The sequence below is a fragment of the Condylostylus longicornis genome, unplaced genomic scaffold (assembly GCF_029603195.1).
Source record: "Condylostylus longicornis isolate FDR11 unplaced genomic scaffold, ASM2960319v2 ptg000022l, whole genome shotgun sequence".
Taxonomy (NCBI): domain Eukaryota; kingdom Metazoa; phylum Arthropoda; class Insecta; order Diptera; family Dolichopodidae; genus Condylostylus; species Condylostylus longicornis.
Genome location: NW_026577991.1, coordinates 3,374,667 through 3,389,513, shown reverse-complemented (window position 1 = coordinate 3,389,513; position 14,847 = coordinate 3,374,667). Strand labels below are relative to the sequence as shown.

Genomic DNA, 14,847 nt, shown 5'->3' with positions numbered 1-14,847 from the left:
AGTTTTTCAATAAATAAATTTCTCGAATTCTAACATAATAAGTTAACAATCTAATATTATATTCATTAAAATTATTTATTTATTATTTTTCTATTAATTAATTTGAATAATATTTTATTATTTTTCATTTTGTATATTTATATATTTATATAATGTACCTATTATTACATTTAGATTTAAATTAAATTTTTTATTTTTGATTTACCGTCTTTGTGTTTTTTGTGTTTCTAATTTTATTTAAGAGAATAATTTAACTATTCATTTTGTAGTTTGATTGTTTATTGAAAAAGAATATATTTTGTTTTTAAATTTTAATTTTACTATTACCAAAACAAAAAAAAAAAAAGAAAACGTTAACAGAAACGTTTTATTAAATTTGTTTTCACAGAAAATGTTGAATTTTGTTAATTTTTTACTTTTAATATTATTTTACATTTATTCTTATAAATATATTCTAAGTATGTATAAATTTTTTTTTATAACGAAATTAATTAATATTTAATTAATTTTATACATTTATTGTGTACTCTTATACAAATATTTGTATATAATGCGTGTATGTAAGTACTAAAATTAATATTTTTAATTAAAAAAATTTATACACAACGAATGTTTTTTTTTTTATTTTGGTTTTGTTTATGTTTTAATATTAAATTTCTTGAATTTTATTAATTTTATTCAAAAATTTTTTTTTTTTAATTAATTAATTGATCATTTTTTAAATATGCTTAATTAATGTAATTCAATTCAATTTAATTTTTTATATATGTATTTAATTTTCCCTCTTTTGTTTTGTTCTTTTTTGTATTTAACTTCTCTACAATAATATTATATAAAACATATTTTTAATTTATATTTTAAATATTTTGATATAAAATCGGCAAAAACATTTTTTTTTTATATTTTCCTACTTATTTATTGTTTTACTTTTCTTTTTCATTTTATTTGAATTTAAAATTATAAATTAATGAATCATTTTTTTAATTCATCCTTTTAAATAGATAGTCTAAATAAATTTTATTTTCTATTTGTTTTTCAAATAATTTTTATTATTTTTATGAAAATTTTTTGTTTTATTTATTCGTTTTTATTAATATAAATTTTTGCATATGCAAAATACTATTGTTAATTTATTTTTCTCGATTTCACATATACTGGCATAGACCCCTTAAATAGGATCGAACAATCACTTTTTGAATTTATTTTCAATATGTTCCATGCAATCTTCAAATCTCTGCCAATATTGGAACATAGAGAAAAAAATTTATTTCGGATTATTGGGATTTGATATTTCTTTTTTGTATTTCTTAATTTTGATTTTTATTACTATATATTTTTTTTTTTGGTTCCTGTAAAATAATTTTTATACGCTTTAAAAGTTTCTATTTTTTGTTTTAATTAAATTGTATAATAATGCATGTATATAGGTGTATATAGGTATAATTGGTAGGTAAGTATAATTAGTAATTTGATATAATAATATTCGAATTGTATCAATAATATTAGTAAATCTAAATTTAAAATTAAAAATTTAGGATGATTGATGATATTATATGATTTTAATATTTTATAGAGAATGTAATAAATGTGGTAATAAAAATTTTTGGTTTATGAAATTAAAACTGATAAAAAAAATATATGTATTCATTAATTATTAAATAATTTAATTAAATTAATTATGTTAAAAGCAAAATTTTGATTTTAATCCGGATTAAATAATTTATTACCTTATTTTTAATTTGCTTTTATTTTTGGTAATTTCGAATTTATTCTTGGTAATTCAATTGTTTAAGTAGTAAAAAAATTTTATTTAATAAATTATTAAAATGAATTACATTAAAAATTTTATATTTTGTAAATTGAAAAACAAAATTTAATAAAATTCAATATAATATTAAATTTGGGTTATGAAAGTGAAATGATTTCAAGTTCCCTTTTTGATTTTTTTTGGATTTTGATAATTTATAATTATATTTTCTTTTATTTGGTAGTTTTAAACAGCAATTTATATTTGTGTTATTTTTTTTTTTAATTAATTAATCATATTTAGTAATATTGTAATAATTACACTACATCAGTATAAAATATAATGTAAATATATTATGAATATAGGCGAGAAACAATCAACTATACGAACAAAAAAATATATATATTATGTAATTATTTTTGTCATTAATTAATTTCTTAATTTACATCTAATTTTTGTTATTATTATAAATACAATATTAATAATATAAGATACATTTATATATTTATTTTACCATAAATTATTTAGAAATTTTAATTTTTCTTATTTTAAAATTTTAATTTTCAAATTTAGAATTGTTCATTTAATCATTTAATTTTTGTTTGTTTTCTAGTACATAACAATTATATTACGAGTATAATTATAAAATATGTAATAATACCATATCTAAATATAAAATTTACTTTGGGTTCTCATTAATAATTTATACAGAAAAAAACGCTTAAATTTATATTTTTAAAAATTGTTAAAATTTTAGGAAATTTAACATTTTTATTAAAAATAGATATTTTAAATTATTTTGTAGAAAATGTAAGACGAAAAAATTTAAATATAAAAATGTAAAATAAACAAAACAAATATTTTAAAAAGTATATAAGTAATGAAAAGAATGTTTTTAAAAGAATATAAAAAGAATGTATATATAAAAATTGTTAGAAAAACTTTTTTACATATAAAACCATATTACATAACAATAATAAGTAAAATATTCATAGATAAATTACAGTAGACAGTAAAATTTAAATTCTCAGTCATATTCTCTTATTATTCATATTATAAATTTTTGTTATTTTAAGAATAATATCAATTCCAAAATCTGAAATTCTATAATGAAACCCTGAATCCTGTTGAATAATATTCCATTGTCTTAAAAGATGCATCTAAGAGAATATGAATGTACATTTAAATGCCAATTGATTTATGATAAAATGAACATTAATTAACAATGTTTACTCAATAGAGATATTAGAAAATAAAGTAAAATTGCATTCTAAAATTATTTTTTATATTTAATATAATTGAATACCATAATTATATAAAATACATTTTATTGCAAATATGAATTCATTATATTCGAAATTTAAATTAAATTATAAATTATATTGAAAAAAATGAAAAATTATATTGAAATATGAACAATTAATTACTATAGAAAAATTTATAGAAAAATTTATTAAATAAAAAGATTTCATAAAGATAAAATTAAAATGGACAACTCCATTTTAATCTCATGAAATTTCTATTAAATAAGTTTTTAATTATTCTTTTAGAATTTAAAAGTTATTTTATTATAATTATATTGAGTAAGCATTGTATTTTAAGAAAAAAATATATTTAAAAAAAAAAAACTTGAATATTTTTGATAATAAAAATTAATATTAACAAGTAACATTAATATTTTGTTTTTAAAATAAAATCAATAAATTAAAATTAATTTTAACAAAAAAAAAATATTACAAATTTTTGAATATTATTTTGAGATAATTTACATTTGGAATCAAATACAAATTATTTACAAGTATTGTACATTATATTTTTTGTTAAAATGAAATTTTATTTTTTCAATTTATATTATTTTTGGCTTTGCAAGAACTTAATAATCAATATTATAGTAAATTAATATTTTTATTACAATTTATATTTCATACGGATTTTTGCATATTATATTAGGAAAATTAATGATTTTATATTGTTTTTCATTTTGATTTTAATTGAATTATTACATTTATTTTGATTGAGTTTATTTTGTAGTTTAATATAACAATTGTTTTATGAATATACATAAGTGTGTATTTAAATCTTAATTTTTTTTTAAGTTAGTTCAGACTGAGTTTCTAATATTCCTTTATTTTTTATTATTTTTTGATTTGATTAAAAAAAATTTATATTGAAAATAAAATTTAATATAATATGTTCATGTCATGTAAATTTTATATAAAATTGTATTTGAATTAATAATTTTTTTTGTAATAATTAATATTTTTCTATATTTTAACTATTTGTTTTTATTATTTGTAGGTATAGTTTGGGCAGCTATAGTAATTATTATTGAATACTAATTTTAATTCTTATTATTTTGAGCAAATTTTGCAAATAAATTAGAAATTAAAATAAAACTCAAAGGATGTCAGCTATCATGGTAAATAGTTTAAGGTAGAAATAAACAAAAGTTTAAAAAAATTAATAACAAAAAAATTTAATAATAATTTGGAAAAGAAATTTTTACACAAAAGTATTTGAGCAGGATTAATAGAATGCTCAAATTTATATTCAATTTTGATTTGAGCTATGAAAATTTACAGAAATATGAATTGAATTTTATGTTACTTATGTTCGCAGATAAAATTCATTTAAAAATTAATAAAATTAAAATTTTAAATGTTAAATTACATTTCACATATTATGCTATTAAAATTTGTCACTATTTACATGTCACATATATTGCAATGAAATTAAAAAAAAAAACTTAATTGTTAAAAGTATTTATTCTTTAAACTTGAAATTTTAGAATGGAAATCAGTCCGACTTTATAATTAATATAATAACTATTTTATTTTTATAATTTTCAGTTACATATAAAACTAATTCAAAAGTACTTTTTCAAAAATATTTTTGTAATTATACGAAAACGAAAAACAACAAAAAAGACGAACTTAAAAAAAATTAAAATAATTTTGTTAAAATTTATTTTCTATATTATATAGTCAATGTTATGTTAACGCTTGCTTTCTACAATTGCACAACCATTTAATAATGCGTGCATTACGTTCAACAATTGATGGTGGCTCTGTTGGTCTATATGGTTGTGTCTGTGGTTGTGTTTCTGTACTATCTGGTAATCGTGTTGAATCAACAGTGCTTACATCTGAAAAGAATACGGTACTTGATTGATCCGATTCATTATCACTGCTGAAACGTCTTTTTGGACTATAAATTTCTTCATATTTTTCTTCATTTAAACCCAAACGATCAAAGAATTTCTCTAATTGTGACATACTTTCAGATCGTCCACGTTTATCAATTCCAAATGTTGATAATTTACTACAACTATCACTAATTGGTGAACCACGATTCCAATAACGATCGCTAATATCACTTTTAGAACGTAAGATCGGTTTACGATCATCTTCACATGATGCTGACATTGTAGCTGCAGCACTTGATACAGCAATAGCTGCATTTTCAGTTCTACATGAATTTCGATCATTTGATGTTGAATAACGTGTTCGTTGCTTAAATCGAAAACATTTTTGACGTTTAAATGTACCAAGTGGTGGACTTAATTCTTGTGGTTTTAATTGAATTTGAGGTTGCTCATTATTTAGACTACCAATACTACCATCTGGTGTACGAATTGTAGGACTATTCTGCGTATGATGTTGACTACTACCACTGCTATGTCTATGATGCTTTAATTCTTGTTGGGTTGGTGGTTTTTGAATATGTTGTTGTTGCTGAGTATGATGTTGCTGTTGTTGTTGCTGTTGTTGATGTTGCTGTTGTTGATGTGATTGATTCAATTTACCACTTTGAATATAATTTTTTCGACTCTTAGATTTTTCCTCATAGTAACGAGCTGTCGCTTTAGCTGTTTGCTCGCCAGGATAATCGTCTTGAAATGCTTCTGGTACTTCAGGTGTTGTAAAATTAAGAAGGCATTCAGAATCTTTTTGATATTTTGAACGACATTCGGGACAATCATAACGAGTACTAGATACAGCATAACCATAATATGAATTTCCACTATGTTGTGTTGAGGAACCGCTATCACGTCGATATTCAGTTCCAACATAAACTTTATTCATATCGCGTTGTTGTTTACAACATGGTTCACTTCGATGCGTATAGTGGCCAGATGAACCACCGGAATCACGATTTAAAGAGCTACCGCCACCCGATTTATTTGAACGATTACCGCGGCTGCAGCAGCTTAAAACTTCACTATGTGGTGAATGCCGACTAATTTGTGAATGTAAGTCTGGTAATGATTTATGACTATTAATATTATAGGATGGGGATGAATAATCAGGATCATCTGAGGCAACTTCATGAGAATGAGAAAAGGATCGTTGGTAATTACATCTAAAATAAATATAAAATTAATGATTTTGAAAACAAATGCCTAAATAAAAAAAATTTACCTTTGGTCCTTTTCTGGCGAACTATCAACCGCTGCATATTCAGCGGGTGGACTAATTGCGCGATAGTCTTCAGTTAAAATAAGTGGTTCATCAATTCCATATGAATAAATATCATCATCTGAAACAGGATTTGGTGGCAGCGATTGTGGTGACAAAAAAGCACTAGGAAACATAACGTTAGAATCAGTTTGATCATTTGAAGGATGAATTGACAGCTGAAAATTACAATGAAAAATATTAAGTATTGAAAAATATTAGTTATTCAAACACTTTTAGTTTACCTCTTGATTATATTTTACGGATTGGTATTTACTAAATGTATCATATTTCTTCGGCATTCCCATAGTATTTGCTTTATATCGTGGCAATTCAGGAACTGAAATATCTTTGGTATCAGCATTTAAAAGCTTACGTAATTTGGTCTGTAATAAATCTGAACTAGATGAAGCACTACGACGATTAGCTGAACGTTGAGAACTTGAAATAACCTGTGTACCTCTCTCTAATACTATACTACTATTAATACCATTATTTGTATGATGATGATGATGGTGATGATGATGACCTAATGTTCTTACAGGTGATAATATACAAGCGACTGCATTTCCTGGTGTATTACTTTCTCTACCAAGTGTATTTGAACCATGTACAGCTGCAGCTGCAGCAGTTCTATACATTAAATGTTGATGACGATCTAAAACTGTTTCAGATTTAACATATAAAGGTTTACTTTCGGCAAGCATTTCAACAGCTGATCTACGTTTATGTTGACGTCCGCCAGTTCCAACTGGATACATTGATAATGTTGCATGATGATAATGTCCTTGTATATGTTGTTGATATTGAGGTGGGTGATTTTGCATTGTTGGCGGTAAATGCGATGAAACTGAATGTTGTTGTTGATGTTGTTGTTGTGAAAGTGAAATAGATGATGATGACATCGGTGTACCAGTTGATAAATATGATGCTGGCGGCATTATTATTGGATTTAATGATGATGATTGATGATGTGAATTAAATGACATTACAGATGATGGTGTCGGTGGATGTTTCGAATTTGAATGCTGTTGATTCGATGTCGGTGAGTAATGTGATGGTGGTGGTATTGTTTGTTGTGCTTGATGATGTAAATGATGTGAACTTGTCATACGGCTATGATGCCGGGAGGGGCTTCCATTATATATCACGGTTGTCATTATAATCGAGTAGATTTTTTTTTGTGTTTGTATTTTTAAAATTTTATTAATAATTTTTTTATTGTTTTAGAATATAAGAATTAATTTTTGTTGTTTTATAATTGTAATGTTTTATTAGTCTTATTTAAAATTTGAATAAATATTTGTATTGTGCATATTTGATGATTGATCTGAAAATGAATAAGAACAATAAATAAATTATTAAAATGTTGTTCGATTTTTGTAAAAAAATTTGGAATAATTATTAAAAAATTTCAAATTTTCAATTATTTGGGGTACAAACCCATTTAGAAGTAAAATAACAATTTCTCAGTTATTTTGAAGTTAGACTCTTTAGAACTTGGTAAACTAAGCAAATTCACAATAAAGATATTTTTAAATTTAGTTTTTCTCGGCACAAAAATTTGTACCGTGTAGCTTGAATAAAATTTCAAAACTGAAAAGTTAATTTTTTCAGTACAATGAAGAGGGGTGCGTACATTTTTAATTTTTTACATTATGCAGAATTTTCAAAATTACGCAAATATCGTATGATAGCCTTCTATGTGCTACATCAACATTTTGGAATAACAATCAAAAAATGCTTAATGAAGAAAAAATTGATTTGAATTGTGTGTTGTTTTGTTTTGAAAAATTGATGACGAAAACTTTTCGATCATATTTTTATGTTTTTAATTTCAGGAAATTTTCATTTAAAAATATTTTTGTATATTCAAGTAGAGTTTTTTATTACTAAACTTTAAGAACTAATTGAAAAGGAAGTACGTATACGTACATAGGTAGTTTACAATCCAATTTTGCTCGCAACTACCCTGCTTTTTAATATTTCAATTAAATCTAAATTTGCTGTTACTTTAATAACAAAATCACTTTCAAAATTTTCAAAGCTATCAAATGAAATTGGCGAATCAAAATTCATTTTGCAACTAAACCATAAAAATAAATAAAATCTAGTTTTATTATGGCTACTGAATGTCTAGAAAATTTAAATGATATCAGATGGTACGCACTCATATACACACACACTCACAATTTATGTGTTTAATTTTTAACACTTTATCATTAAATTATTATAAATAAAGTTTTACTAGATGTGATAATTAAAAATATAATGAGAGAAAGGAGAATAATAATAATAATAATAGAAAAATTAATTATTACTTATTTTTTTACAGCGTGAATAACAAGTTTAATCACAAAATTGATAATTAATTGCAAAATAAGTTAAAAGTAACAGCAGATATTAAAATTTTTTTGCTCTTATGTCAAAAATATGAACTTAATCGCTTACAAAATTATATGTACTTATTAAGAGACAGATTATGTTATTACGAGTAAAAACTCAACGAGTGAGAAGAAAGTGAGTGAATATAATATGTTTGTGCATGTTTTAATTTGAAAGTGAATAAAAGAGCTGACTGAAAAGGCGTAATAAAATATTTGGGCTGGAAGCATTTTGTGTCTGTATTTTTCCCCCGAATTATTTTCTGATAGTGCAAGTATTTCCTACAGTTATTCTGGAACTGTTCTAAAGATTTGTAATGAGTGAATACACACTTCCTTTATTTTTATGAGAAAGTCACATGGCTGGATATGTTATATACATATGTATGTATGTATGTACAATATGTGGATTATGACATTACATTTAAAGCAGGACTGTTGTCAATATAAAATACAAGTATTTATGTAGGTATTAAACCATCTGATTCTTATAACAGTTCAAGAATAACAGTTATACTTTTAGTAGAAAACTGAAATTTGAAAATTGGATATTTTATTTGAGCAACTCAGAACTAGATAGTGTACACACACAAAAATTCACACAAAATTTATTTCTAAAATACTTTTCATGTAAATGCGAGGTCTTAAAAAATATAAGCACCTACATACATACATGTATCTACTTACTTATATACCTACATTATATCAAAACATTACTGTTATTTTCCATTTATGCATCCTATTATATAATTTTCATAAAAAGAAGCTTTATGCTTTGCGTTTACTTAATAATAATTTTAACATAAAAAATTTCACTTTTCCTTTTCAAATAATTTTCAATTATTCATTATTCGTCGCTATCAGCAAAAATAACAACATTTTCTATTATTATTATTATTATTGTTATCTCTTTCTCTCTATATGTAAAATTTTTTTTTTTTTTATTTTTGTATTCAACTAGCATTGCATTTTAAAAATGCAGCCAAACTGTCTTTTAAAGTCACATTTAAAATTATCAACAATCTACATATGTACATATGTCTACATACTCGTGTATTTTATACATATTGCTTTTACATGTTAATATTGCCAGACTTGTAAATATTGAATTTAAACTGACCAAACTATTAAAACTAGAATTGGAAAAATGAATACGAATTTTGCATAAATTCCAAAGTAAAGCCAAGAGATTGCAGAAGGAAAAAGTATATTTCGTTCTACAATTCACAATGTTTTCAAGTTAAGAAAACGAATTCGGTTTTCTTTTCTTCAGCATTCTTTTCAGATTCTGATTTAATTATAACCATAAGTCTCTGTACTTGAATTCGATTTCAAATTTTTATTTAATTCAAATTAGGAAGTAAAGGCTTAATTTTAAGAATCTTTAAAACTAGTTTCTCTTTCGGAAATGAAATTTTATATAAGAAGAAATTTGAGAACGGACATTACGTTTTTAAAAATATGACATAGCGTCAACAAAGTATGATCTAGCGATTTTCTTCGTAAGAGAAAATTTTATATAAATTTTTTTTCTATTCAATATCGTCTCTGGAATTCCTTGAGAGAAAATGTTATACAAATTTCAATATAAACAATATTTAATGCACCGACTTTTAATGGTCACTTTATTATCACACAAATATACATATGTATGCAAATAAAATATTATGGTTTACAATTCTATAGCTAATATATTATTATTGTGCATGCTATATTAAGAAGGCAAGTGGAATAACCATGTACATATAAGATAAAAATAAAATGAGTAGTAAAATAAAGTGCAAAACATGGTTATAGAAAAGCTTTTATATTTTCAAAAATGAAGATGAAATGCAAATTCAACTTTAAAATAGAAAAAAAAAATAAGAAAAAAAAAAACAAGAATTTCTATAATGTTTTTCAATATACATGAACGTGTGTATGTGCAAGTGCATTTTGATATTTTATAAAATCTATATTATGTAAATATTGAATGCAACATGTTTATCTAATGGTATAATTTAATGTCAATTTTTTACCGTTATATAACCAGAATTAGACATCACTTTATAAAATTTTTTGTACACCATAAATATTTTTGGAAATCAATTGTTTTAAATAAGTAATTTGAATTGTGCTTCAGTTTAGAAAATTTGTTATACTCGTAATTTAATTAAATTGTAGAAGAGTATAACATTAGAAGTATGAGATTATTATTTAATTGAAGGTGATTAATAATTCAAATATCACAAGAGAAATTAAGTGGTTCGAAGTTACTGTAGATGTTATTGTGCACCTTATTTTAATCATTCATATTTTTTAATGTGTTATACAGAAACCACTTTTTATTATACAATATTTCTCTTTTTCTTAAAAAACCCATTTTTGTTAAAAATATTACAGTTAAAAATGTCCTTTGAAATAAATATATACCATAAGATGGGGAACTTCTCTTACGTACCAAAAAGTATGGTGAAAATAAGTAAAAAATTATAGAAAATTTGTTATACGACATAGGAACAAATTATTTAAAGATTTTATTAAATTAATGCCTTTTAATTGAAAAATAATTATAAATAAAAATTCCCGATTTTTCATTCAAAAATTTTGTTTGTAATGCGCATTTCTGACATTTGATACTAAAAAACTATTATAACAGTATTTGAAAATTCACAATAGAAAATATTTATGTTCTGAGTACAGAAATCATCACATAGTTAATTGAAATTCATAAATAGAGTTTATTTGAAGTTGGTCTTATGAATATTAATTTTATGTAATTCATTAACTTTTTTTTCTGTGTGTGTTTGTTTTGTTGCAAGCTCTCATGTACTCGTGTACTTTTGCTCTTTGAATTAAGCAAAAGTACACAAGCGTACAACTTTGTGTGTTTAGTTTGTATACAAATTATTGTTCGCGGTTTTAACTTTTATTAATGTGCACAAAAAAAAATATTTTTTTCAATTATAGAAAATCATATTAATTTGAAAAACGTTTTGCTTAATTTTAGAGAAATCGTGAGAATTTTTATTTTTTTCTCTTAATGTGAATTTTTGTGCATATGCACAATATTTTTTCATAAAAATATTAAAGTAAATATTTATTTTTTCTTTCTTTCAAAGATTTTTAGTAATTAAAGTGAGTGCAATTATACTTTTTTTTTCTCTTAATGATTCGTATCGTAATGGAGCGTAGATGAAAATGGTGAGAAAAAAAATTTTAAATTTTCTTTTTAAATACCTAATTGAATATTAGTAATGCTAATTGAATATTAAATTGAATATTGAAAAAAAAATTATAAAAATATGAAAAAAAAAAATAAAATTATGTAGATAATAAAACTAATTTCAATAAAATATTTCACATTATTGACAATAGTTTCTGATTTTAAAAAAAAATTTACTGATTTTCTTTGCAAAGTTTGTCAAAACTATTATATAATGACACTACATTGTCATATTAAAACAAAGTTATTTTTTTTACATTTCGGAATATGATCTTTAATTTTTTGACGTTGACATTTCTCTTTTGTGACAAATTCCTTATTACCATCTTCTTGTCAATTCATATTCAAATATCAATTAAAATATTAATTCACGGTAATACTTTTACGGGATGAAAAGTCTTATTTATTTAAGAAACTAAAGGTTTTTATAGTGACTCGGAAAAAATATTCTTATTATTTAATAGTTTTTAATATTTAATTTACTATTATTGCTAAAACTCCTTCAATAAAATGTTTTCAATCTAAAAATTTAAGAAAACAACCTTAATAACAAAATTTACAACACAATTTGATATTCATTATACTATTATTATTATGAATATCATAATAATAATAGAATCAATAATAGCATAATGAATATCAAAGAAATTGTTATTTAATTTTTAATAATAGATCATTTAATTTTAATTCCCTATATTATTAATTAAAGCCCATTTAAATTTTTATTTCACACTTTTCTTCCATACGTATATATATAATAATGTACAATACACAATTTGTATGATTACACTTTGTATAATAACATGTGTGTAAGCTTATGTCATATATAAATGAATAATAAGAAAAAAATTAAAATTAGAAAAATTTATACAATTTTTACAGATATTTTATCTATTTTTAACGTGACATAATTTTGTAAAATAAGTTAAAATTCAACTTTAAAGTTTTCTTTTTCTTGTTCTTTCGGATTACACTCATAAATTGTAAGTTAAGTGTCATTCAAGTTATTTAAACACAAAATAACTTCAACTTGTTTTACACACCTATACACATAACATTATAATATATATATATAGTCAATCATAGATAACTGTGAAATCATGTTATTATTGGAGATATTTTTGTTGTTTTTGTTTTGTTGTTGTTTTCAGTTTATGTATGAGACTGTGATATATAAAAAAATTGCTGTATAAAAGTAAATACATATATTTTTTGCTATTAATTTCAAAAAACAAGATTTAATTTATACTTAAATGCAACTATAAATAGAGTTAACAGATATCTTTGTTTATAAAATATAATTTACAACAAGTGACAACAAGTTTTAAAATTATTAATTAAATATGTACAGTAAATTTTGGCACCCCTGATAATACCCTGATTAATTTGGATATCTTTGGCAAACTGCAATGAATAAAGCAGAAACGTAACTGTAACATTAATTTATTCTCATAATTTATTTTATGACAAAGAGAAATTAGAGAATTTAGAGAGAAATTAACCTTAAATAAATTAAAGGGTTACTTCGATCCTGCTCTATATTGGAAATAATTTGAACCTGCACACATGCCATAATTAAGTAAATAATTAATTAAATTATAATGGTCACTTCATTCTTATTATATTTCATAGACATTTACGAAAGACTTACCGTACCGGTTATTAATTTAAAAAAGCAGATTTCAACTACATATTTTTTAATTTTATTTATTTTTTTTTTTAATTTCTCATTATAGTTTTGTTATTATTTCTTTATTATTGGCATTTTCAATAAATCGTTACTTTTTATGATTATGATTTGCTATAACCACCTTACTACTTTTTTTCTTTTTGTTTTTTTAAGTTTACATTCAGTTCACTCTGCAATGAAAATGTCATTGACTTCAAAAAAATATTAATGATAATAAAAAAAATAATTTTTAAATAGCAGTTTAAAATCGTTCATTGTTATTATTTAAGCTTTTTAATTTCAATTGTTTAACAGCGTTAATTTTCTGTTGTTCTCTTTAAATGTTTCCGTTTAACTACACATAAACTTATGAGTGCATTTATACAGAGAGAGAGAGAGTGAGTAGCTATTTATATTTTGTATTCAAGTGAAATCATAAGCGAAAATAATTATTATAAATTAAATAAAATATTAAAAATAAATATTGAAAAAATTAAGAGCGATTTAAAGTACATAATATAGGAAAAAGTATATAAGAAAAGGGATTATTTCCGACAATAATTGCAATTTAGCTTAAATGTTAAAATATACAAACAAAAAAAATTTTAAATCAATTTCACTCTTTCGCTTATTTAATAAGATTCTGAAATTAATTTAAAATTTTTTTTTTTAAGTTGTTTTAATCTTTTAAAATTATTACAGGAAAGATTTTGCCTGTTTCCATTAGTGGGTAATGTAGGTCATTTAGGTGTTGTCGTTCGTGAAATAAATCAAGCAACAATACGTCAAACTTAAATTAACCTACGATTAATTGCTCAACATATCGTTCATTAACTCTCTTTTCAGTTGTAGGACATTAAGAAGTTTTCGATTGCTATAAATGCATTGAAGTAGAATTTCTATAGTGCTGTATATTTTTACAATTAGTGTGTACCAAGTTCCCCTTCCTGGTATTTATGGAATGCATTTTACTGATTCGGACTAACATATTCGAATTTTGAATCAATTAATAAATCAAGTTCGAGATGTAATATTAATTAAATTTTTACCAAATCATAGATCAAAACAGTTCTGTTTTATCAATCGTAGTTGAAAGGCCTTTTTATAGCCCCATTTCATATTGTTTGCAGCATGTTAATAATTGCAAATAATTAATTGACATATGTAATTCTTATAATTTATGTAATTTAATTTTTATACTTTAATCAATCTAAACTGTTCATTAACGCGAATCACCTAATTAATTTCATATACCTACATACATATATTAATGTACAAACTGTTTTAAAAAATTAATTATACATATTTATAACATCAATTTTACAAAAAAATATAGAATATATTTTGAATATAGAAAATTTTGTGTAAAAATTTCTTTACTTTCT

At 22.6% G+C, this 14,847-nt stretch overlaps 1 protein-coding gene across 1 annotated transcript in view; it reads right to left on the bottom strand.

The window, feature by feature from the left end:
• Positions 1–4,650: 4,650 nt before the first annotated feature.
• Positions 4,651–14,847, bottom strand: part of LOC129606860 (nuclear transcription factor Y subunit gamma) — a 105,786-nt gene continuing 95,589 nt past the window's right edge. Inside the window, exons 4-6 of the mRNA XM_055517465.1 lie at positions 6,450–7,534; positions 6,169–6,383; positions 4,651–6,109 (exon numbers count right to left, since the gene is read on the bottom strand). Of these exons, the coding sequence (XP_055373440.1) occupies positions 4,738–6,109; positions 6,169–6,383; positions 6,450–7,364 (2,502 nt within the window). The 5' untranslated portion in view covers positions 7,365–7,534 and the 3' untranslated portion in view covers positions 4,651–4,737. The remainder of the gene's footprint in view (positions 6,110–6,168; positions 6,384–6,449; positions 7,535–14,847) is intronic.